General features: G+C 41.0%; 1 protein-coding gene across 1 annotated transcript in view; it reads left to right on the top strand.

Moving 5' to 3' along the window:
- The window catches only part of CAMK2D (calcium/calmodulin dependent protein kinase II delta), a gene marked incomplete at its 3' end in the record, with an annotated part of 242,535 nt that overhangs the window by 186,379 nt on the left and 29,161 nt on the right, over positions 1–26,995 (top strand). The window contains exons 14-16 of the mRNA XM_029910700.1: positions 2,052–2,111; positions 3,696–3,737; positions 6,419–6,467. Of these exons, the coding sequence (XP_029766560.1) occupies positions 2,052–2,111; positions 3,696–3,737; positions 6,419–6,467 (151 nt within the window). The remainder of the gene's footprint in view (positions 1–2,051; positions 2,112–3,695; positions 3,738–6,418; positions 6,468–26,995) is intronic.

Below are 26,995 nucleotides of genomic sequence, written 5' to 3'. Positions count from 1 at the left end.
ATCTTAATTACATGGATGTAGTTACAGAAGAACAGAGTTCCCTAGTCTAGACATGTCCTAACTAAGACATTGGCTATGTTTCAGATTTGCTCTGATTCCAGCAACTGATGGGCAGCCACCAGTGCAAACACCTCAGGTGAAATCCTGGCCCAATTAAAATCAATGCTACAGCAGCTTCCGTTGATTTCAGAGGGGTCATGATTTCACCCCTAGGGCACATTTGCCCAAATAAAGCTTACTCAGCAGCTTTATCAGTCTGTACTAGGGATTGCACTAGTACAGAGGTAGAATTGGGGGAAATCTGAAGTGTAGACATGGCCTAAATATCATTATCCCCATCTCACAAAGAGGTTAAGTGATTTACCTAAGGCCATGGAGGGATTGATGAGCTGAAATTAGAACTCAGAAATTCTTGGCTCTCAGCCCAGTGCTCGAACCATTAGTCTAGGGGTAGGCCAATATATGTCATTACACTCTCTGGTAAATATTATTCAAATCTTCAACATTTTGGATTTCCTGAAGACTTTTATATAAGAAAAATATTCCCCAACAGCCTGACTGACACAGAGGGCTTGACTTTTGGTTTTTAAATGTGGTAGTTAATTTTACTTTAATATTGACAAAATGTCCATCAGTGAAAGAAGAGAAGTCTGGATTTGCATTATTGTATTTCTTTCCCATTTAATGTTTACATTTTCAGTACCAGAGTACTGACACAGTGGAGCTGTAGAGATTCTATACCTGGCAGGTAAAATGATGCCAACCCTGTATGCGGATAGCCTACCTTACATTTTGCTGCTTTGACCTGCTGCTCTTACAAGTAGAACTGGTCAAAAATATTTTTAAAAAATCCTAGTAATTTTAATTGAAAATAGTTTGACAGCAACGGAATCCAACAAGCTTTAGTTATAATTGAAACCAGCTTTCCAGTTGGTATTAAAACTTTATTTGGGGCTTGATTTTTAAAATCTCTCCAGTTTTGCAACCACAGTGATATTTACCTACCTGATTGTACAGGTGCAGTTATGGAAGGTGGGTTTTAAAAATGGGTATAAGAATCAGAGAAATTTAAATTAATTGCTAAGTCTTGCTTGGAGAGAGAGAGAGAGAGAATAATTTTTTGAAAGAAATAAAAGCCCAATCCTTCAAAGACTTATATGTTTTGAAGTCATTGAGACTACTCCCATATATAACTGTTTGCAGGATCAGGGCCAAAAATAATAGTGTTGAGAAGCTACAGTACAGGAAGTTATACTCTTAATTTAGGCTCTGTGGTCTGAAAGGCCAATGTACAGTAAACAAAAGGTATTACTGCAGCCACAAACAGACTGGAAAATGATAGTATTGAGGTTTTTAAAAACAAGCAAATTAGTTTTTCATTTAATGAAAATGAAACATGTATGTTTTTCATTTGAAATACTAAATGCTTAATTGGAAAAAAAATCTCAAAGTAAATATACCTGTACATATTCTGACCTCAATGACACCCATATAAATCTGGAGTTACCAATTTCCGTGGAGTAACTCCAGATTTATATGGGTGTAAATGACACCTACATTTGAACCACTGAAGATTCCTTCCATGGAAAACAAAATGACATTTAACCTAGTAACACCCTCCTAGAAATAAAGTGAAATGATGGTATATTACTTAACACTGTTGCATGATCGTAAACTGGTGAATAAATCACAATGGAAATATAGGCATTTTCTTTCTAAAAGCCATATTAATTGTGAATTCCTATTACGTGGTTATAGCCACTATTAAGAAATTCTTCATTCATTTAAGTGTCAGAGCTGAAACTGCGTATGCTCTATATAGAACTTCCTTGAGCAAGTCCAAAATACTGTCACTAGTGTCTTTGGGAGAAGCTATAGCCAGTTATCAAATCTGTGGTCAGTGTTCTTTTCAAGTTCGTAAGTTGACCTTTCTGTGACTCTTTATTTCCCTATCTATATCTGTATATAGATATTCTATATAGAGAGATATAGATATGCTAGCTACCAAGAATTCTAAGGCTTGTCTATTTCTATTTTCTGCATACCTACAGATAAACAACAAAACCAACGTGGTAACCAGCCCCAAAGAAAATATTCCTACCCCGGCGCTGGTATACCTGGAATCTTCTTTTTCACCCTATCTTTAAGTTCTTTACTGTTTTTTGTTTGTTTTTCCTTTTATTCTTTGTTTTCTAAAAATTTGGAACAATTTTTCTCGTTGTTTGTTCTTTTTGTTTTCTTTTTGTGAGGAAGTCCATTGTGAAGCAACATGTTTATAAATAGAAAACGTGACATGAAAGCTGGACATGGTAGTGTGGTAGCATTAGTAGCGATAGTTTAATTTTTTGCATGCAGTGTAAGAAAGTGAATAGAATGCGCTTGATGTTGCCCTTAGTTCTTCACCTGATGGTTGTTTCAGTGCTTTTAAATGCTGACTTATTTTTTAAATTGTACCTATTATCTTTTCTTTTGCCTTAATGCAAGTTTTGACATCAGGAGAGCTAACAGGATTATTGCTAGGCAACAACAACATAGACCTTATTCAGATTTTCATTCCCCCTATTCTCTGACAACCCAGCAGGACTTTGCAAGGCTTCACTTTCTGGGATCAAGAGGCACCTTAGTCCTATAAAGCTTTTTGTATAGTGCCACTTTAAATATGCAGTAGGCATTACTCAATAATAAGTTCTGCTGGGAGAATATTACTAAACAGTAGGACAGCGTACATAAATATTCTACGTCACAATCTTGCTTCTGTTGGTAAGTCACATTTCTTAAGAATATGCTATGGAGGAAGGCTTACGAACACACATGCTACTATTTAATTACCTAAATTTAAGCAGTATTACTTCTCATGTACTTTGGTACATAGCTCTGAAGAAATGCTTCTGCTCTTTAATATAAACATAAGGACAAATTCTGCCCATAGATTTGTATGTGCAGCTCCCATGGAAGCCTGCATTAAGTCAAGTCATTTCAGAGCAGTAGTTTACAGGTTTTATGGTATGTACATGAGTCCTCAACTCCATCAGGTATTCCCAGACCTCTGAGAGTGCATTAAAAAGTTACAGTTGCTGCAGCTTGTTCCTGTGCCAGCTAACTGGCATTTTAAGGGAAGCAAGAGGGGAGTTAAACTTTGAAATGGCATCAAGAACTTCCATCATAGTTGGTATCTCTGCTGTTCAAATGGGCAACAGACTGGATATAACCCCTGTGCTTCCAAACACCGTTGGTGTTTAGAGGTACCCAAATCTTTCTGAATCTGCTCAGCCCATCTTTATTTTGATTTGTGTTCATTTTTGCTTTAGTAATAAGCATACACTATTTTTTAAATTAAAATAGTTCACCATTTTTGAGCTAAAGCAGGGTCAGGCAAAAAGGGACAATGTATCTGATATGAGACATTGTGAAACACGGTGCCTCTTCAGCTGCCGCTTCAGAGTCCTGTGTGTGTGTTGATCATGAATAAGGTCTTTGCATGCCGCTGCAGTAGGTAAGGTAACCTACCTTGCTAGCTTGTCAGTCGAGGAATCTTTATTAGAGACATTGTTTCATCTTTTGGCAGCAGTTAACATTTGCTTTAGCTCTTGTCACTGTTTAGCACTTGTCTGCTGGCTCTTCTCGTGCTCCCTCACACTAATGTGAATGTATTTACCAATGAGAACTGTTTTTCTCTTTATTTTGTTCTCACTCAGGAGCCCCAAACTACAGTAATCCACAACCCTGATGGAAATAAGGTATTCAGAAAGAATCAGCTCCATCTTGCTTTTCCAAAGTGCACATTTCATCCACTATTCTAAGCCAGAATGTGCCCATTACCCAGAGTTTAGTAAGGAAAATCTCATTCCTGGATCTGTTGCACCTGGTGCCTTTTGGGCCTAATTCATCTGTGGCTTGTTCTCGCTGAATGCTTTCTTCCTGGCTGCTGGCTCCCTCAGCTCCTGTGGATGTCTGTAGGCGATGAGAGCGCCCAGCACCCTGAGGAACCAGGTCCATGGTGTGTTGTACATCTCTTGCTTCAGGCAAGAACTTTAAGTTCTCAAAAAAACAAAGGAACATTGTGTTCAGAAGAGAGTATAGTGAGGTTATTTTTAAGACTTGTGTATGAAGCCTTCACTAAAGATGAAGGCATATTTTGAGCCGTTTCCATCTGCTGTTTCTCAGCATGCTTATGCATCATACTGTGACATTTCTTCTGCATGGAACTTTTGACTTACTCCATAACATCATCTTGTAGTTTCAAAAGAAGCTAACACTTGAAGTGGCAAGAAGCTCTTTTGAATTCATAAATCTTGATTTGATGCATTTTTCTCATTGATTTTCTTCTCTGTGCTGTGATGGTTGTGTTTGGTGTCTGGTTTCTATAACGTTTGGTAATTTTTTCTCCCTGCGTGGACTTGAAAAGGGTTAGGGAATATTGTCGTTTGTGATTCATGTTCCTAGTTTTCATATGCAGATTTCACTTATTTAAACAGATTTAAATGGGTATGCTGAGAATTTTAAAGTTCCCAAAGGATTGTTGTCACATTTATCTAGTGTAATTACTTGTGATCGCTCAACACTGTATTTGCAAAGGATTGAGTCTTAGTGGAAAATATCAGAGGCAGGCATTTCACAAGCATGGAAAAAGTGTTAACTGTGCATATTTGTAGTCATATCTCTTCTTCGTTTGATTATTTATTTTATACTTTGTGGGTAAGAATAAGTTGTGATGCTCATTTCACTCCTGTACCAACTACTCTCTGGACCCCGGTCCATATTTCATCTCCCATGTTTTATTAATAGGTAGTGTACCGCCATCATTTTAATTTTAGTCAAATCTTTACTAAAGCCCAGCAAAGGGAAACAAAAAACCAAAACACTGGAGCTCTTTGGCATGACTACATCTACTTGACTTTATTATATATTCATAGCAATTTAGATATTTTATATCCCAAAAAGTCATAACATGGACAGGAAAACCACTTATGGGGAAAGTTACTGTTAAATTTCATTATCTGCAAAAACAAATATTTTAGCATGACAACTGGAGTGGATGCTTCCATATTACTGGCCACATCTCTTGTGTGAGCTTGTGCATGATGTTTCCTGCTTGTGTGTGTGTGGTTTTTATTTTCTTCTAGATACTATATATGATAGAGCATGGTATGTCCATTGTGTGGAGTGAACCATTCACAATAGGAAAAGCATGACGGTTTATTTAGCTTGGTTTGTATGTGTGGATTGATTAGTGTAGTTTGTTTATTGATGCATATAATTTTGTTCTTTTACATTTGAATAATGCATTAACCATTCTGAAACTTTTCTTTGACTTGTCATTGTGAAATCATAGTAGACAAAAGGACACTGTTAGGGTGTTTGGGATTTTTCATTTAATTAATTAATGTGTATAGTAACTCTTTGGAAGCTTGAAACAAATCTTATTTTTTTCCCTTCTGTCTCAGAAGTAAACTGGCTATGAGTATTTCGCTGCTGGCTTTTTCTTTTTTTATTTGCAACAGAGCATTTATTTTTAAAAATCATAAAGATAGATCTTCTACAAAAAAAATTAGGAGAAAAAGAGTAGGTCAGATTTTTTGCCTACTAGCTTTGACAGTGTCCTTTTAAGTGTGCTCCCTAATTTTTCACATTTCTAATATCTTATAAAAATTGTGATAAGTAGCCTTGCCTTTTAACACTGCAAAGATTTCAATACAACTGTCTGATGGACAAGTCATTCCTTTGTGTGGCTGGTTGGTTAAAGAATATTTCTTCAAAGATATCTTAGATTATCTAGGAGCATTGTTGTGGGCCTCTCCAGTAACTTGCTCTCTCTTTCAAAATTTTTGGTACAAGGAGAATATAAAAATGCAATCATGGATTTGACCCAATTCTTATTGAAATAAATGGGAGCCTTTCAGTTTATTGCATCAGTTCTTATATCAGCAGAAGAATTACTGTAAATTGTGAAATGTAGCATTCTTCTTACTTTATACTTAAAAGCTCAAATGGAATGACTTATTTTACACAGTTGATATTCACTAAGCTTAAAATGGCAAGTTCTAATATTTGACTGACGTAATTCATATAACAGTTCAGACATACTCTGTCTAATAGAAAGTATAAAAAAAAAACCCAAGCTAGCTCATTTTCATGAAGATATTTTTATATTTCCCCGTACATCCATGGACATTCAAAAACTGGACAGCCAGAAATACGTTTAATAAAAATGTTCCCGTTTGAAATGGATGAAAATTATTGACATTTAGTTTCAGGTACAAACATCTCAATCCCTGTGGCCATTTGTTTGTGAATTACATCCACATAGCCTGCTTCAAGGCTTTGCATGATCTGTACAATACCAAGTGTAATTTTCATAAGTGCATGAATAATATGCTGGGTCACTTTATGCATTTTACTTGTATTTACTTCTCAACAGGAGTCAACAGAAAGTTCCAATACGACTATTGAAGATGAAGATGTGAAAGGTATGATTAACAGTTGGAAAGGCAAAATCACAGCTACATGCATATATTTCATTAGGTTTTATTAACTTTTGTTAATATGTCAGATGGAGGGAGTTCCTAAGTAATCCAAGGAGAACATACTATTATTTTTGAAAATCATGTTCTTTGCTGAAGTTCTATATGTTAAGTTCTGACTTTGATAGTTTAACTTTTACATGTACCATCTCTGTAGCATTTTGGAATAAGGAAGTTTCTCGTTTAAAATTATAGTTATGGCAGTAGTAAGTGTAGATTTAAAAACTAATGACATTTAATATTATTTTAAATTTCATTTTGTATATGGTATTTTGAATTTTTTTTGTTTGCTTCCTTTAATTCATGTGTTTTTAATACATTTTTTCAGATCAACGTTTATAAAACATTTCTGTTCAGATGCCAGTGTGTTTTTGTGCTTCTCTTGTATTCTGGCCCTATAATTGTCTTAACTTCTGTCACTTTTTTCTTTTCTTTTCAATTTTCTGCACAATAACCTTCTTAACTTTGTAATCTTTTTGGTTATTTTTTTAGGTTTTTTTTCTTTTTTGAATTCTTTGCTGTGACATTATTCATTCTTATTTTAATAACATTTTGTGGGTTTAAAACCAGTATATTCAGCTTGTGTGTTATATGTTTCATACAAGACATTGGTTTTTAGCTTTAAGTACAAAATTTTAACTATAGTGGATCCACAAAACAGAGACAGGAATAAGAAGGGACATGATGAAAAATAAGAGGGGAAGTGGTAAGAAAAAGAGGGATTTCTCAGTTAATTAACCATTAGAGCAGGGGTAGGCAACCTATGGCACTCAGACTGCCCAGGTCGGGGGTCCCTGCATTTTAATTTAATTTTAAATGAAGCTTCTTAAACATTTTAATAACCTTATTTATTTTACATACAACAATAGTTTAGTTATATATTATAGACTTATAGAAAGAGACCGTCCAAAAACGTTAAAATGTATTACTGGCACACAAAACCTTAAATTAGAGTGAATAAATGAAGACTCGGCACACCACTTCTGAAAGGTTGCCGACCCCTGCATTAGAGTGTTGGGCTGGTTTTGCTCTGTACTATACTAGAAGTGTTATGTCTGTGGGTGTCACTATTAAAGTGTTTATTAGCAGAAATATGCATTAAAATATAGATTCAAAGATGCTGGAGTTTTCAATAGCTTCAAGACTGTGAGAGAACATTTTAGAATATGAAACAGATTCAGTGGATGCAGTTGCTCAAATCATGTTTGGTAAACTGTTGTTTTATTTCTGGATAGTGGAGCATGCAATGTCCTTGTTTGATAAAGTAACTGGTGTTGCCAGAGTAAGGGACTGATAATGTAATGCTTTAGGACTCATGAGTATCTCCAAGTCAGAAATGTAATAAGAAATACAAGATAAAATAATTCTTTCATAAACAATGGAGTGTCCTACTAGCTGGCATTCAAATGAACATCACTAACCTGGTGATATCCTACATATTGTCTATTTTAGACAGAGTTCTTTTGCTTAATGAGGTATATAGCTTCTGTTTCACTTTTATTTTGTGTGCTATAAAATCTTATCCCAGGGTCAAGTAACAATGTTCTCCTGATAAGCAGTGTTGTATGGTTTGGTATATTATCACTTCAACAGGATCATTCATCTCAAACAGATAGATAGAAATACCTATGTAGGCTCCAGAGAAAAACTTATTTATAAAAAAAGAGGATGATGACAGGTCCATCAGTGTCCAGTCCCTGAAATATTGTGGAATTGATGGAATGAAGTGTAGCAACCTGATACTAACAGATAATCCCAGCTCCATGCCCCATACGGAAGGGGGAACATAAACATAAGGTGCCTGTCCATATAACCTGGGGTAAATTTCCTCCACTATCCAAATGGTACTGATTAACTAAGTAACTTTCTTTCCTTTCTTACGTGCTTTGAGCAATGAACTAGTGAACAATGTTGATGATTAAAGTATCATTGGAGTTAGCTCCCACTGAAAGGAATGAGGCAGTTCACACTTCAGAGTGGTTGTTTCATGCTCCCTGCAAACGCAGGAAGACAATTGGTTAAGCTCACCTTCATGTACTGAAGGTTTTCTGTTGAAATGTAATAGCTAGACACATTTTTCCCCCAATGAAAGCTGATCCTCTGGAGAAAAATGGGAGGACTGTCTGCTGCCTACCTTTCAGGCTAATCCTTCATGCTTTTCTCCCCCCACTCCCTCCCAAGGGGAGTGTGCTCCACCCTTTGGGAAAAACTTTTATATGGATTCAAAACACACCTACCTTAAAAATGTAATTGGAACTATCCAGCATTCGCCGCTACCTGAATATATTAGGCTGAACTCAATGAATTACCACCCGTTGTGCAAAGCAGATGGAACTATCCAAGCTTAAGGGTGCTTCTTGTCCCACCTTTAGAATGTCCTGTTTACTTCCCCTTCCTATCACCAACACTCAATTCACACAAAATAGCATTCCAACATTTCTAAGTAAATCCCAGGGAACGTGTGTGGTGCTATTATGTAACTACTCCTCTACAAGTCCCATGAAATATATGACACTTACCTGATGACTCCAAGGTATTTTGGTCCCTGCAAGTTCATGTGACTGTGATCTCACCAGCCCAGTTCCTCTCAAACAGGTATTACCGAAAACCTCATCAGAAGGCCTAATAAACAAATGGGCAATGAAGCAGTCAAACCTTTATTTAATTTTTCCTTTTATTTAAGTAAAAGGCTATCAGAAAAACACCCAGCACAGTGTGTGATCACACCTTTTGCAGCACAATCTCATTATTAATAATATTTTTGTTCCCTATTACTGAGCAAAAGAATAATGGGGAAACTATTTTTAAACAGCCAGTTAATCTTGACATTTCAAAATCAGGCACTGGAGATGATCACAATTAAATAGCTCTATGTAACTTTGTGCAAATTCAAAAATAAGCCAGTTTGCAAGCTTTCATCCACATATTAATGTAGCTAAATATTTCACATTCTCTGCTTTGAAAGACAGCTAAACAAATTTCTCTGAAAAATACTGGTTAGTTCCAACAAACCATGTATTGCTTTTTCCTCCAAAGCAGCAGAGAGTCGGAAAGTGAGATTTAGAATTTCTTCTCGAATTTAATTGAAATTTAATTTAATGAAATTTAATTTTGGAAAGCATTGTCATTTGCAGTAAGGTAAGGTTGGGGTGTTTTTTGTTTTTTTGATCCATGATAGACTGTTGGTGCAGTTCCTTTGACTCCCCATTACTATCAAAAATGAAAAAATTTGGAAAATATTTAGAACACTGTGGCAATGTAAATGCTTCCATTATTTCCTGCAGGTGCTTTGGATCCATTTATTGTAGTCATTTACTGTGTAAATGAGCCATTAGATGTGTTTAGGATTGTAAACCTTTCAGGGCAGGGATTTTCTCTACTGTGTTTGTACAGCAATCAACACAATAGGGCTCCAATCCCAATTGGAGCTTTTGGATGCTACTGTAGTATAAATATTTGCTATTAATATAGTGTGGGTGGGGGGGAAATAAATTATCCAGAATTAACCACAGATGCTGTAGAAGCTCAAAATCATATTCATAATTATACGCTGCTCTGTTAGCTCCACTGAACAAGTTGACACTTGAAGAGACCTTTTCAGACTCAAAATGTGTGCATTAAAATGCAGTTCATTTTGCTCTTTGCCTGTGTTCAACACTTCATTGACTTTCGTTTTGCTGTGCACTATTCATGGGGATGTCACAAGAAGGCAGTAGACATGTCCCCCAGAAGCCTGGATAATACTCACATGAGTTCCTTCTTCACCTAGGCTCACCTTCCTTCTTTACTTGCTGCTCAAATTCCTTAATTGATGATTCCAGGACAACTGCATCCCAAAAATGTGGCACAGGGCAAAGGTCATAGCCATTCCAAAACCAGGAGAAGCATTGGAAGATTTTAAGAGCTATTGACCCATTTCTCTCCGTTGTGTTACATACAAGCTTATGATTCTGAGAGAGACTGATTCTGATGCACATCAGTGAGGTTATCAACCTTTGTTCAGGCTGACTTCAGACAAGGAGAATGTAAGGCAAACCGGTAGACAGACCAGGGCTGTTCACTCAGCTACAAAGACTCACCCCTCCAGCAGAGCCTTCAGTGACTCATCTCAAAGGCATGCTGGGGCAACTCAACTACACTGACTTATCCCTCAAAGCAGAGCCTGCAATGACTCATCACTCAGGCATGCCTATCCCTGAGCAGGGCTGAGGTCAAATTACCCCCCAGGCACAGGTATTGCCCTAACTTGCAGTGAAAGTGAATGTCTACACTGCCGACGTTACAGCGCGGCCGCGGCAGCACTGTGACATGGGCAGTGTAGACACACTTTATTGCCGAGGGAGAACTCTCCCGGCAATTTAAAAAAAAAAAACAACCCACCCCGAACAAGCGGTGGTAGCTTTATCACCGAGAGCCAGGCTCCCGGCGATAAAGCGCTGTCTATACTGCCGCTTTTCAGCGCTAAAACTTTTGTCCCTCAGGAGTGTTTTTTCACACCCCTGAACGACTAAAGTTTTAGCGCTGAAAGTAGTAGTGTAGACACAGCCTTAATCTGTTCAACAGCACCACTCAGCTAGGAACTCTCCTGCTGCCTCGCAGTGTTACAGGAGCCCTAAGGTTTGAGCTTGCCTTCAATCCTATCCCTGTTTCTGCCCCAGCCTTTCCCAAGCCTTGTTCCAGCCCACTTCAGACTTGTCTGTACCCTATTCCAACCTTGCTCCAGCCCTGTTTCTGACCCACTCCAGCCCTGCACCTGCCTTCTCCCCCCTAGACCATTGGACTGACTCCAGCCCTGCTTTGACCTACATCCGGACTCCGACTATAATCCTGATTTGGCTTATCTATGGACTCCGACCCCAGTTCTTATCCATGGCCCGTCCCTGGATTCTGGTTTAACACTGCCCTCAGCTGGTCCCAACTGTGCGTCCAGCTTTGACTCTTGGTACCCGTCCTCAACCACTACTCCAACCACCAGGCCTGACTGCCTAGAACCTAGAGCCTGACAGATGGTGCACCTAAGATCAAGTCATTCGCCTAACATAAGATATTGAACATGCCTTTGTGCCATTCTGGCAGACTTGTCAGCTGCATTCAACACTGTCTAGCATGTGGAGCTGACCACTAAGTTTCTGCAGACTATTTCCTGTAAGCCTATGGTGTGGTTCATCATGGAAATAACAAAATGGAGCTTCATCTTGCAAGCTGGAGACTGTCATTTGGCTTTGGAGTCTTCGTAATGCGCTCCTGCAAGGATCCATTCTAGTGCCTCTCCTTGTCAACATATATACTTATGACCTACCAACATGGGTAGTAATCTACAAAATATCTAAGAGTGATTCAGCAGGGACATGAACGCTCTGGCTACTTAGCTTCATCAGTGGAGACTTGCACTAAATGAGTCTTAAGAAGGTGGCTGCAACCTTCCATCTGAATAATTGCCTGGCCAATTGGCCCCTTACAGTTTGTGTTGAGGATCGTTCATTCCCTTTCCAGCCAGAGGTCACTAACTTAAGAGTCAAATTGGACCTTGGCCTAACATACCAGTCCCATTTAGAACATTTAAAGTAAAAGTTTACTTCCTGCACTGCCTTGATCCAGAGGCTAGCAGGAACCTCCTGGAAGCTGAGGCAAATGTTCTATTCACCTCAGTCCCGGGCTGGTATTCTCGCATCAGTAGAGTAGTATGCAACAATTTGGGACAGAAGTTGGCATATGCATCTCATTGATTCGGAGATGAACACAACCACACATCATTAGTGGTTGTCTCTGCTGTACTTTAACATCTGATTTATATGTGGTGGCACATATAGCTCCCATAAAACTGTGGAGGATTATGATGAATGAAAACAACCCGCTGAATACAAATCTGACAACAGGTGCAAATAAGCAACCCATACTTCCTATCAGAAGATCTACCCACTTCCAAAGAAAACACCTACACCTGTGTCAGGGTTCCCTCCCCACTCTGAACTCTGGGGTACAGATGTGGGGACCTGTATGAAAGACCCCCTAAGCTTATATTCCACCAGCTTAGGTTAAAAACTTCCCCAAGGCACAAATTCCTTGTCCTTGGACGATATCGCTGCCACCACCAAGTGAGTTAGACAAAGGTTCAGGAAAATGACCACGTGGAGTTCCTGTTTCCCCAAAATATCCCCCCAAGCCCCTTCACCCCCTTTCCTGGGGAGACTTGAGAGTAATATACCAACCAAATAGGTAGACAAGGTGAGCACAGACCAGACCCTTGGGTTTTTAGGACACTAAAAACAAATCGGGTTCTTAAAAACAGAACTTTATTATAAAGAAAAAAGTAAAAGAAGCACCTCTGTAAAATCAGGATGGAAGATAATTTTACAGGGAAGTAAGAGTTAAAACACAAAGGAGTCCCCTCTAGGCAAAACTTTAGAGTTACCAAAAACAGGAATAAACCTCCCTCTTAGCATAGGGAAAAAATGTCTCATGCTGCCAGCCCAGTGCCAATCTCAAATGAACAATGGCACATTAGGGCCAACTGCTATTTCTTCATAGAGTGGCAGCTACTCTGGAACAGAAGGGCAGGCGTGCTGGCAAACTTCAGAAGCCCTGAGTTACATCTACTTATTTGCGACCTTGGATGTAGATCATGGACTAGTTTTAACAGACTGCTGAGAGGAAAAGGCAGAGTGGCTGCCACAATGCAGAAATTTGGTTTAGCCCAATCCTCAGAGCGTGACTGTGTTATAGTGTCTTAGCCCAATCTTCACCATCTGATTGTGTGGTAGGGATGCAGATGGTCTCACACATGGTGGAGAAGAACACAGTTAGAAGATTGGAGGATGAACATCATACTACCCTTGATGCAGTAGTCAGAGGTGGCTGAACAATCTAGTTATCGACTTGTAATGCAGAATAAAGAAGTTCCTTTTGCCCTGTTATTTTAGAAACCAGTATAGCTACAGAAAATTCCTAATTGTACAGTTTTGCTTAGTGTGTCACTGTCCACTTGAAAATAAAGAAGAGGCCTAAATGAAGTACTGTAGTTAGATTTTGTTTTTATACTCTCACTGTTTCCAAAAGAAAGAAATCCCTGAAAAAAGTTGTTGGGTTAATACAGGTAACACAAGTTGGTCATCACATGACATTAAGTGTGAATAAAAAACAGTCCCATGTTTTTTCTACGTAGGTCTTGGGGTGTTTCAGATGTCTGTAGCACACAGAACAAGTGTATGAGGGCATGGTAGGTATGTAGGGAAGAGCTGGCAGAAGAAAGAGCAGTATGTAAAAAGACCATAAAAATACTCTTGAACTTCAGCAGAAGGCATGTTCAAAAAAGGAAAATTCTCACTTCCATGATGTCACTCGTCAAATTGTTCTCCTGGCCCATGTAGTTTTATTGTTTTTGCTTCAGTCATGATAAAAAATATTTGCAGAGACTATGGGAATTATAGTGGATACTCCAGTAGGAGATAGTTTAGAAAGCCAAAATTAACACTTAATTTTGGAATAGGTTAAATCCATTTTCTTGAAGTGTGGTTTGATTCTATAAAAAGTATATTATGGAGTCCCCATTTTTCATTTCTCATTTACTTCCATGCCAAATATGTATGCAATGTTGTTATACCTGTGTTGGTCACAGGATATTAGAGAGACAAGGTGGCTCTCTAATATCCACCTTGCCTCTCTAATACCAAATATGTTCATTTTACAAGTAAAAAAGATGCATTTTTTCTAACTCTCAGCCTTGCAAAATGAACCGTAGGCCTGAAAATCAAGGTTGGTTATTTTCTTCTCAAGCAACATAGACTCATAGACTTTAAGGTCAGAAGGGACCATTATGATCATCACCAGTAAGAAAATTATCTCATCAATGGTGCTTGTGGAACCTTATTGCCTTCAAGAAGACAAAGAGATCCCCTAAGTATAACTTGTTAGCGCTAGAATTGGAACTTAGAAAACAATTGTGCTGATGATTTGTCAGAAGGAATATAATCGTCTCTCCCAGCTGAATCAGTAGCTCACTCTTTCTTAGCTGTGTTGACTTTGCAGGTAAAACACAGGGAACAAAGTACTAAGAAGTTGTTAGTCATTGAAGGCAACAGATACGATTCTGTATGCGCATGGAGCAGATGTAAAACCTAACAAGATGTGCCTTTTTCACATAACGACTTTTCAGACTACAATGAGATTCCAAAAATGCAGATGACTTGATACTAGCTGTACCAGTAAATGGGATCTTGGGAGCTTTGTTACAGTTAACCCCTCACTTGTCAAGGGAGTGATAGTCCTAATCAAAACCAGGGCAAATGTCCTCAGAGTTTCACTGAATACTAGATTGTGACTGTAAAGCCACAACCACTCAGTAGGAGAGGCAGGGATGTGCATTGCCCTAGCATGAGGCATTATAGACTTTGTTGAGTACCCATGGGGGGGTGACCCCTCCTACTATCTTGGAAAGGTTTCATCATGTGTACTCCTTACGCCTGCTCAGCTGTGTTAACACTGCCTATTGTTCTCTCCACTCCCTTTTTCCACTACATCTGGAGAGACTGGAACCGCTCAAGTGGTTCATAGGGCTTACGCTGGCCCTCTGCACTTGGGTAAATTTTTTCACTCGTTGTACAAGGGGTGGTGAGCAGATTTCCTGTGCTCTCTTCCCCTCAGTTTCACACACATGCATAGCTAATTACAATCTAATTGTAGATTATGCTTTTTAGTAGTATATGATCTAGAACTAACTTTAATTAAGTCACTGATGTTGCCTTCTGTTCTCAAAATTTTAATGTGTGATTTACCTTGACTTGAGCATGCTTCAGGTATATTGGCAACCAGTAACTTCTCAGTTTAAATAACAGCATAATGATAATGATTTCAGTTAATGGAAAGCAATAGCTTGAAGAACAATTAAGTTTATCTGCAATTGATGTGAAGAAAAATAGTTGCAGTGTAATTTATTTTATTCGTAATATCCACCTTCAAACCATTCTGTGTAGTTTAGCAACTAACCTCATTAACTATATAATTTAATTATAGCTGAGCCTCTGCACTATTAGAGATAATGCCATGTTGATGATTAGAGATAATACCATATAATACGCCCATATTTTCTTGGGTTTATAATTTAACTATAAAAGTTTGTTTGAAACTTAGCTCATCCAGGAATGCAGTTATAAGAGAAGGTAAATAAAAAATGTTTTGCTTAAGATTGTTTATTTGATTGTTTAATATCAAAATTAACAAAGGTTTATATACCCTTTATACTCACTGTTTCCTGATAGGAAGGATAATAACAATACATGTCTGAGTTAGAAGAGAGAGTGGTCCTGCTCCTGGTTCTGCTACGGAGCAGTTAACAAATGCAATAGAAACTAAGCAGCAAAATTGTTGGGCAGAGCAGCAAAGGCTTGATAGCTGTTTATTTTCTAAGCTGTCCTGTCCTTGGAATGGTCTCCATTGCTCCTGATCCCATAGAAGTCAAGCCCTAGATGCCTATCATCTGTGTCCTGGTTAAATTAAAGAGAAAAGTGGAAAATTGGCTGAAGGACATAAGAGAACTCCTGTTAATGACCTTAATTACAAAAGTGTTATCAGGAGTCACGAAACAGTCTTCTCAAGGGAGAACAATAAACATCTGAAACATCTCAATAATGCTGCTGTGTTGTACAGCCTACACAAAGTCTAGTCAGTACCATTACGTGAGGTGGAGAGAGCACAAGATGACTGTACCTACAGATAGTGGCAGGCCCATTTGCTATTCCTGAGGTCCCCTGCCCAGAGTGTGGAGTCTCCTCCCTCCTTGTGCCCTTGCAGGTGTAATCACCACATAGTGGGCAGGAAGGAGGTGAGTGTGCAGGGAGAGTGGAAGCTGTACCTGTGAAGAGACAAGCTCCTCTGCATGTTGGGGAGCTCCAGGAAGCATTGTGCCTCTCTGAGTCACAGTTCTTCCCCAAATTCCCACTTTGGCACAACCCTTTACTCAGGGTTGTCCTTGTTAGGCACTATTGGTTCCTACATTTTAGTGACCCTTTTGTGGACCCACTTATGCCTCTTGCCCCAAAGGATAATGAAGAATATTATTGTCACTGAGGCTGTTGAGATACAAAATGCAAAATACCATTTAATAATTTGATGGAGAATAAATATGTGGAATAGCTGATCTAACTGGAGCTGATGTATTGTTGATTGAAAATGAAAAATTTTGAAATGTCCATGTTTCATTAACATTGCTGCTGGAGGGACTCTCTAACATTTTGCCAGTTAATTACAGTGCAGCAATGAAAGTTTGCTTGTGTGTTCCAGTAGAATACCTGATAAGATACATATATATTGGGGCAGATTATGAAGAGTTCAGAATGGAAGCAGTGACTTGAGGGAATCCTCTTCTGATGTTGTTTTTCTCATTGTTTAGCATCAATCTGTTCAGGAATACTGTACAAGTTCCTATTAGACTCAGCAGGTATCATTCCTGAGAAAGAAGTGGCTCAGGACTATTTAGAAAAGCTGGACGAGCACAAGTCCATGAGGCCAGATGTACTGCATCCGAGGGTGCTAAAGGAGTTGGCTGATGTGATTGCAGAGCCATTGGCCATTATCTTTGAAAACTCATGGCGATCGGGGGAGGTCCCGGATGACTGAAAAAAGGCTAATGTAGTGCCCATCTTTAAAAAGGGAAGAAGGAGAATCCAGGGAACTACAGGCCAGTCAGCCTCACCTCAGTCCCTGGAAAAATCATGGAGCAAGTCCTCAAGGAATCAATTTTGAAGCACTCCGAGGAGAGGAAAGTGATCAGGAACAATCAGCATGAATTCACCAAGGGCAAGTCATGCCTGACTAACCTAATTGCCTTCTATGATGAGATAACTGGCTCTGTGGATGAGGGGAAAGCAGTGGACGTGTTATTCCTTGACTTTAGCAAAGCTTTTGATACGGTCTCCCACAGTATTCTTGCCAGCAAATTAAAGAAGTATGGGCTGGATGAATGGACTATAAGGTGGATAGAAAGCTGGCTAGATCATCGGGCTCAACGGGTATTGATCAATGGCTCCATGTCTAGTTGGCAGCCAGTATCAAGCGGAGTGACCCAAGGGTCGGTCCTGGGGCTGGTTTTGTTCAATATCTTCATTAATGATCTGGATGATGGCGTGGACTGCACCCTCAGCAAATTTGCAGATGACACTAAACTGGGAGGAGTGGTAGATACACTGGAGGGTAGGGATAGGATACAGAGGGACCTAGACAAATTGGAGGATTGGGCCAAAAGAAATCTGATGAGGTTCAACAAGGACAAGTGCAGAGTCCTGCACTTAGGACGGAAGAATCCCATGCACTGCTACAGACTAAGGACCGACTGGCTAGGCAGCAGTTCTGCAGAAAAGGACCTTGGGGTTACAGTGGTCGAGAATCTGGATATGAGTCAACATTGTGCCCTTGTTGCAAAGAAGGTGAACAGCATTTGGGGCTGTATAAGTAGGAGCATTGCCAGCAAATGGAGGGACATGATCATTCCCCTCTATTCAGCATTGGTGAGGCCTCATCTGGAGTACTGTGTCCAGTTTTGGGCCCCACACTACAAGAAGGAAAAATTGTGGAAAATGTGGCAAGAGTCCAGCAGAGGGCAACAAAAATGATTAGGGGGCTGGAGCACATGACATATGAGGAGAGGCTGAGGGAACTGGGATTATTTAGTCTGCAGAAGAGAAGAATGAGGGGGGATTTGATAGCTGCTTTCAACTACCTGAAAGGGGGTTCCAAAGAGGATGGATCTAGGCTGTTCTCAGTGGTAGCAGATGACAGAACAAGGAGTAATGGTCTCAAGTTGCAGTGGGGGAGGTTTAGGTTGGATATTAGGAAACACTTTTTCACTAGGAGTGTGGTGAAGCAGTGGAATGGGTTACCTAGGGAGGTGGTGGAATCTCCTTCCTTAGAGGTTTTTAAGGTCAGGCTTGACAAAGCCCTGGCTGGGATAATTTAGTTGGGGATTGGTCCTGCTTTGAGCAGGGGGTTGGACTAGATGACCTCCTGAGGACCCTTCCAACCCTGAGATTCTATGATTCCCATCCTGCTCCTAACACAGTACACAAACTTAGTCCAATATAGGGAGTATTATTATTATTATTAATTTATTTATTATTCATTTAAATAACAAATATAAACCTTCAGCCAGTTTGAGTATATTTATGTGTTTGCCTGTTCCTAGGGTTGCTCCTGGCAGCACCCCTTTGTCTGTACCCGTTGTTCCCTCTATCCCTTGAAGTGATATTCAAACTATTTTATATCATGGATTAAAGGTGATAGGACCCACTTGTTCTGACTTCTAGAATGAGACAGGGGAACAGCAGCTTTGCATTATGCAAGGTCCCATAACCTGGCATATCTTGCTAATATATTGTGACTTTTGTAGTCACTGCCACTTTAAGGGATTTGTAGAGGCTGACCACAATAGAGGCAAAGGCTGGCAACTTTCTGCCTATGGAGAAAAGAAGAAGTTAGGATGCCTTCGGGATTCTGGGAAGAGCACACTGAGAAGTTACACCCGGCTTATTTTTAGAGATGCAGCATATGTAAAAATGTTCTGGGCCCACTCCTAACCTGGAATGTCCACTTTAGAGTGTTACAAGTGCTTGAAGGTACTTAACATGCCCCCATTCTTTTTACACTGTGCACAAACTGAACAAGCAGCAGGATTGTGGTTTTCTCTTGTGCACATATACATAGGTCTTCCCCTACCCCACCCATTTGCACACATATGGAGCAGCAACCAAAATGCAGTGGGATATACTCGACTTGTGATACGCACAAATCTTTTAATTTGTCGTCAATTAATTTGTTTATTTCGTAGGTTATTAATTTGAGTGTTTACAGACAGCATTACAGATATGTGGGCACTATGAATCTGTGCAAGACTTAATTTTCCTGGAGGATTCCTTTTATGCAGAGCATGTGTGTGCACGTGCATGTGTGCGTGTGTGAATGTATATAGGCATTGTGGTTAGTTAAGAGGTTTGAATATTTTAAAAAGCAGCCTGAGTTCTGCTTTCACAAATCTGTCTTCAAGCGCAGTTTCTTACTCCTTGACTTCATCAGAGACGTGCAGAGCATATTCTAACGTTGTATGTCAGGGCCTTATGCTATTGGTTTGTATTAGAAGGGAAGGTATTTCTGTAATTTGGAGGCAGTGAAACCAGAGCAAGAGTTCATTTTTCATACATTTTAATGTAATAGTTTCCATTTAAAAATAATACTGCAACTAAATGTGGGTCATCAAACCATATCCATGTACAGGTATGTATTTTTAAAAGTGAATTTTTAATAGAAACTTTCTTTATAAGACAATGGTAAAGCGCAAGACTTCTAAAAATATATATCGGGACAAATGTGCATGAAACCCTTTGTACCAGTTTAGGGCACTTGGACACATAAGGACATCACTGTAACTATAGATTATGTTGACTTCCAAGTGGTAGTAAAGGGACCTGGAAATAATTGCAGCTGTGGAAATGAAGATGAGTTTTCAAATTTAACCCACAGTAAAGGGCATCTGACAGGAATACCTGTGGGATTTCTCCTCCTTTTATGAAGGTAGATTATGAGGCCCAAACACATCAACAGCATCTTTCCAGTGTAAGAATGGTAGATATGTTTTCTCACTAATATTGTAGAATACCTTCTTTATTTTTTGCCAGTAATACACCTAAGCTTTAGAGAGGTGATTTGTTGAATGCGAAATGGTCTGGATATCTAGATTTCTCATGATGGTGTGTCCCTGAGGATGGATTGATGTAAACAATAGTAAGAGTGATGATTTCCCATAGGCAAAAGTGCTGAGCTTCAGGGCATTTTCAAAGCAGATAAATTCTGGTTCATCTGTGCTGCTCAATTTGTCCATATGGTGGGTACCTTTTATATGTAATCCATTTAGGAAATACTTACATATGATTTGTTAATTTGAATTCATTTTATTCTGGTTTAAAATTCTATAAATAAACCAATTTAAATTAAGCAGGTTGAATTATATATTGTTTGTTGTTTAGCTTACTTATTATTTTCAAAAAACTAGTCTTTTAAGACCCAAAGAATATAAGAGTATGGCTCTTTTCAAACCAATTACATCACAGTATCCAATTAAAGGGATTGACACTTAGCACTGGCATCTGAACAGAGACATTTGTTGATACCACTGTCTCCTTTTCCTTGACCTCAACCCTCATTTCCTTAAAATGCATTGTTAGTGTTATTTTTGTGTTCAGATATTTTATCAATTTGTTTGTGATTAAATTACCGTTTTTTTGGCCTTCTTTTTTTCTTTCCTCACATCTCCATGCCCCACATACAGCTTTCAAAAAGGAGGGTGACATGGAGAGGTTATGTTCTGCTCACCACTCCTCTTCTTCCATTGCTTCTTCATCTCACTGGTCACCATCTTTGCTGTGCCCCGGCAGCCGCTCCTGCTGTCAGTGTCTACTGAGGATTCTGATCATGCTCTACCTCTTCATCTTTGTTTGTTCATATGTTGTGTTTCTTTCCATCAATTCAGCGGCCAAGTCCATGGAAAATGTAAACTCACAGAGTCACTCGCATGAGTCTGAGCCTTTCCAATCCACTCCTTCCTCTGTGCTGTGTAAGTTGAGAGATACCATCAGTTGAGATGGCACCCCATCTCACAGTCAGACAAAAGACCTTTGCGATCTGGCCTAAACCATTATTTTTGTTGTTGTTTAAAATACTATGGTTTGGGTGGGTTTTGCATTTGATTGTTTTGTTCCTTAGTTAAAGCAGCATCATTTACTATAGTAAATAGCTATTAATATTTCTGGAAAAGAGTAAGTCATCTGTGTGGCAGATTAATGCTCCAAGGAAGTCATTCCTGAAATCTGCCTTGAAGGCCGGGTAAAGTCCAATTCCATTGTGTAAAATGTCTGTGCTGAAGAGTAGAATGAAACCTTGTGTGATAAGCCTGACATAAGAAAAGCAATCCTTGTATGGAACAGAATTATTTCACATGGATTAGGGGGATGTTTCTGGTGACATGGATGGAATGATCAGTCTTGAGGTCTTTATATATACCCTGTACAGCTCCTCTCTTTAAAGCTGTACAGATCATCTTGAACAGCATAGGGCAGGATGGAACAGCATCCGAACAATAACCCACCAAATTAATTATTTGTTATGTTTATGAATGTCACTAAGGCACCTGCCTTGGCTTCAGTTGTTAGAGGTGTGTTGAACTCCTGGACCTAGGCTACAAGGGTGTTTGGTGAGGGAATCTTTCTCCCTCTCCCTCACTCATATGACGGTGAAGATTTGTTGCCAAATTAAACTTCAGTGGGTGTGCTTTGACTAGGGTGACCAGATGTCCCGATTTTATAGGGACAGTCCCGATTTTTAGGTCTTTTTCTTATATAGGCTTCTATTACCCACCACCCCCATCCCGATTTTTCACATTTGCTGTCTGGTCACCCTAGCTTTGACACACTTATTTTTCATTATGGATAAATAGTTATAAAATTTTCTAGACTGTAGGCAAACACTAACTATGCATAACTGATATTCTAGAAATCCGAAACAGCACATGAGAAGCAACAGTGTGGCCAAAGGACAGGTCCTGTGTAGTGTGTAAGATTTCTTGTAAAAGGGGTACAAAGGAAAGTGAGATAATCCAGTGAAAAAAATACCAAAAGCTGTGATTTTTAACTCTTATTCTCTCTGTATCCATTCATTTTTCATCAAACCCCCATGAAAAATTTAAATAGCACTCAAATGCAATATTCTATATTTTGGTTTTGTCATTCCAGTAAAATAAGGAGTGATGGTTGACATAACCGAATAGATGCTAGTTGTTGATTTTATGAGGTGCATGAATAACATGGTGTGTTTGCATCCTTTTTGAGTATCAAATAATTTGTGCTACTTGGAAGGTAGCTCCAAGAAGCAAGGCAGTTGTGTTTTATCCAGTTGTAAACCACTGTGCACATCTATGGAACAAAATAATAAGATGACCCTACTGTGCATGGATCTGTATGTTTGCTGAGGTTATATCTCACTTTCTTGGAGCTTTTGCACTTTTTTGCTGATCTAATCTAGAAGCAGATATGGCACTAGCAAGTTAGTTAGAACACACCAGATCACATGTGCTGCCACTTTGGTGTAACTTAATACATTTTTCCTATATAATGTGCAGAATACTTAGATGTGGGCATTTAATAGATAGATAGAAGAGAGAAGAATCAGTGTTGAAGGAAAAGGCTCTAACTCATGGGACTTGCTGAGTTCAGCTGACCTGCAGCCGCATTGTTTGTCACATCATAGAAATAGCATTGGAGGGGAAAGAAAATGCAAAAGCAGGACAAAGAAAATATATAAACCAGGTGGGCTACAGAAAGGGTCACGGTGTACTAAAGTAAAGAACATCTCACATGACCAGATGTACTTTTGTTGTTGATTTCAACGATGTATAGACCACAAGTAATATCACAGTCTTTGTAGGAAGTGGATTGGAAATTTGGCTGCCTTGAAAGGGTGTACTGTAGTGTGTAAGGATATAGTATTAACAATATCAACAAATCTGTACTACTTCTGTCCAGTCCTCCCTTCCCCCCAGCAACACAAAACACACAAGCTCCCTAACCCCTTCTCCCCTTACAAAAAACTTCTCACTGTGCTTATATAAAACGACAGATATTTTCTTTAAGAAATGGCATAATGCTATTAAACAGCCATCTGCTGTATGCAAAATAATTTCATAATGATAGCCTGCTATAACTGATCTGATTGCTCACAACACAGAATGTCTTAGTTTAAATCCCTATTTTGGCAATGATTCTTGAAAACATGGTTAATCATCATGGTAATATATCAGATTGGTAGTTAATCTCCAGTCCTGAGCTTTGTGTAAAGTATTACAAGTCTGTGGGGAACACATGCTGGTTCTACAGAGTTGTGTATTCAAGAGGTCCTGGGTTTTATGTCTTGCATACTTCAACATATGTATATACATTGATTACCCTTAAGAACTTTCCAGAATTACAGTGGGCAAAATAGCTAAGTGTCTGCAATTATCTCAGTATCTGCAGTATTCATTTGTACTTTCTATACTTACTATAGGAAATACCTGGAATACTACAGTTACTGGGGTAAAGTTAAGATATCTAAAGCATTTTCTAAGACAGTTGCAGGTCTTTAAGGGTGACCATTGTGACGGATTCGGTCACAGAGACCCCCTTGGGACTGTCACCTGACGTGCTGAAATTACCTCCGAGCCCGTTTTCCCTGCCAGCTTGGGACTCCAGAACCCTGCCTTGTTGAGCTAGACATGCTAGCCTGCTGCAACACAGACCCAGGTCTGGTCCACGCACCCAAAGCTGCAGACTTTAACTACAAACTGTTCAGCAGGTAACCTGCCTCGAGCACCCAGACACCCAGCTCCCAATGGGATCCAAACCCCAAATAAGTCCGTTTTACTCTGTATAAAGCTTATACAGGGTAAACTCATAAATTGTTCGCCCTCTATAACACTGATAGAGAGATATGCACAGCTGTTTGCCCTCCCCCCGCCCCCGGTATTAATCACTTACTCTGGGTTTACTAATAAACAAAAGTGATTTTATTAACTATAAAAAGTAGGATTTAAGTGGTTTCAAATAACAGGCAGAACAAAGTAAATCACCAAGCAAAATAAAGCAAAAACACACAAGTCTAAGCCTAATACATTAAGAAACTGAATACAGGTAAAATCTCACCCTCAGAGATGTTCCAATAAGCTGCTTTCACAGACTAGACTCCTTCCTAGTCCAGGCCCAATCCTTTCCCCTGGTACAGTCCTTGTAAGTTCCTGCAGACATCTTAGTTGGAAACTAGGGGTTTTCTCATGACAGGCAGCCCCCTTTGTTCTGTTCTACCCCCTTTTATATCTTTGGAACAAGGCGGGAACCTTTTGTCTCTCTGGGTTCCCACCCCTCCTTCTAAAAGAAAAAGCACCAGGTTTAAGATGGATTCCAGTATCAGGTGACATGTTCACATGTCCTGTGAGACCCCAGCCTCCATTCTTCCAGGGCTGGCCCGCACATACACCGGAAGGTTTGCAAGTAAACAGACCATTTACAACCAATTGTCCTAGTCAACGGGAGCCATCCACTTCCAAACCACCATTAATGGCCCACACTTTGCATAATTGCAATAGGACCTCAGAGTTATACTTCATGTTCCTAGTTTCAGATACAAGAATGATACATTCATACAAATAGGATGAACACACTAAGTAGATTATAAGCTTTCTAATGATACCTTACAAGAGGCTTTTTGCATAAAGCAGATTCCAGTTCTTCTTCGAGTGCTTGCTCATGTGTATTCCACAGTAAGTGTGCGTGTTCACCACGTGCACCGGTGCCAGAAGTTTTTCCCTCAGCAGTACCCGTAGGGGGGAGTGCTGCTGCGACCCCTGGAGTGGCGCTGCTATAGGGTGCTATAAGGGGAGCTGCGCGCTCCCCCCACCCTCAGTTCCTTCTTGCCGCCAGTTCCTTCTCGCTCCAGCTTCACTGCAGCTCTTCCCAACCTCGTTCGTTGTTCAGTACTACCTATGTCAGTTAGATCGTTAAAAGTTCTAGTTTAGTTAGAGTTCGGGCCGGGGCATGCCCCGGGCCCCAGGGTTTAAATCATGTGAGTCTTGTAGGCGCTCGATGCCCAGGAGTGACCCGCACTCTGACTGCCTCCGCTGCCTGGGCAAAACCCACATTAGCGACCGCTGTAAAATCTGCAGGTCCTTCAAACCCAGAACTAAGAAAGAAAGAGACATCCGACTTCGGGCCTTCTCATGGAGTCGGCACTGGCTCCGACCCCGGTGTGCTGAGCGGAGTCGGCACCGGGGACCTTATATTTGATGCACAGCGACCCCCCAGCACCCGCCAGTGGCCGGCACCGCTCCCCGCCGAGAAAGCAGAGAAAGGGGTCGTTGTCGCAGAAGCGTAGAGACAAGGCATGGGGTGAGGCTAGGCCCGCGTCGGGCAGCCCTGGTTCCCCCCCGGGCTCTAGAGCTCCGACTCAAGTCGAGCGGAGCAGCCCGGTTGTGTCGATTCAGACCTCTCCGGCTGAAGTCCGCATGGCTTCGACACCAGAGGCCTTGCAGGCGGCCAAAAACATTATGTCCCTGCAGGTGCCCGGGGCACTGCCGGCACCCAGACCCCGATCTAGGCAAGAGGCAAGCCGCCACTGGGCCCCCACCAGCCGACGCCAACCCGATGCAGATCCCAGTCAGGGGACCGCTCTCGGGCTCGTTCGTCACCCAGTGTCCGGTCAGGACACAGCCCTCAGCCTCCGCTCTCGTCGCCCTCCAGGCTATCTGGTAAGGTACCGTCGGAACGGAGTTCCAGCCACCGTTCCACGCTGAGTACAGGGTATCAGCAGGACAGGCACCGACGCCACAGATGCTCCCGCTCTAGACGGAGCTACAGAAGCCGCTCCCGGCACGGACGCCGGCGCCAGTCGCGCTCTGACTCTTGCGCGTTGAGGCACTGAGCTCGCGACTCCCGGCGGGGTTCGCCAGCTCCTCGCCGTCATGGGTCCAGGCGTCGAAGCGTCTCGACTAGCAGCAGCTTGAGACGACACCATTCCTCGACGCCGGAGTCTAGGTACCGCGGCAGATGCCGTGCTCGGCACCACCGCTCCTACGGCACCGACAGGTCATTGGCAACCCCGACCTCGTCCCACATGCAGTGCCCTGTGCCTCAATCGGGTCAACCCGAACAGCTGGTGCCACAGGTGCCGCACCAGGGACAATGGAAGGGGCACGAATAGCTCCATACCCACCTGGCGCCCAACTCCCTAGTGGTAGAGTCCGTAAAGCACAGGGAAAGACGAGGCCAACCAGGACCCGCTCCCAAGAATAAGGATGCAAGAGACTGGACTCATTTGGCAGGAAGCTTTATTCATCTGCCAGCTTCCAGCTCAGAGTAGCCAACCACCAGGCCCTCCTCAGTCGTTATGAGTTTAACTTGTGGGGGTCACTGCCAAAATTTGAACTCTCCCTTCCGGAACGGGACAGGAAGGATTTTAAGGCGTGGTGGATGAGGGCGCTGCCACTGCAAAAGCTGCTCTGCAGGCAGTGTCGGATGCGGCCGACACGGCAGCTCAGTCCATGGCCTCAGCCGTGTCCATGCGCAGGGCATCATGGCTTCTGCTCTCTGGGCTCTCTGCGGAGGCGCAGTCCGCTATGCAGGATCTTCCCTTTGACGGCAAGGACCTGTTCATGGAACAAACGGACGTGAGACTCCACAGTATGAAGGACTCACGTACCACCCTACAAACCCTCGGACTCTACGTTCCGCCCAAAGAAAAGCCCAAGGCGCAAGCCCCCGTCCCTGTGCCTCAGCCGAGATGTGAACCTGCCTACAAGAGGTCCAAGACTCAGAAAAGGCGACCTCAGAGGCAGTCTCGCTCGGCCCCTCAGCCTGGCCCCTCCAAGGGCAAGCATCAGGGCAAGAGACGGTTTTGACTGGTTGCGGGAGGGT

This window comes from Terrapene carolina, unplaced genomic scaffold (assembly GCF_002925995.2).
Source record: "Terrapene carolina triunguis isolate 2854851 unplaced genomic scaffold, T_m_triunguis-2.0 Scaffold66, whole genome shotgun sequence".
Lineage (NCBI taxonomy): Eukaryota > Metazoa > Chordata > Testudines > Emydidae > Terrapene > Terrapene triunguis.
Note: the sequence above shows the minus strand (reverse complement) of the source record. Positions and strands in the feature narration are given on the sequence as shown.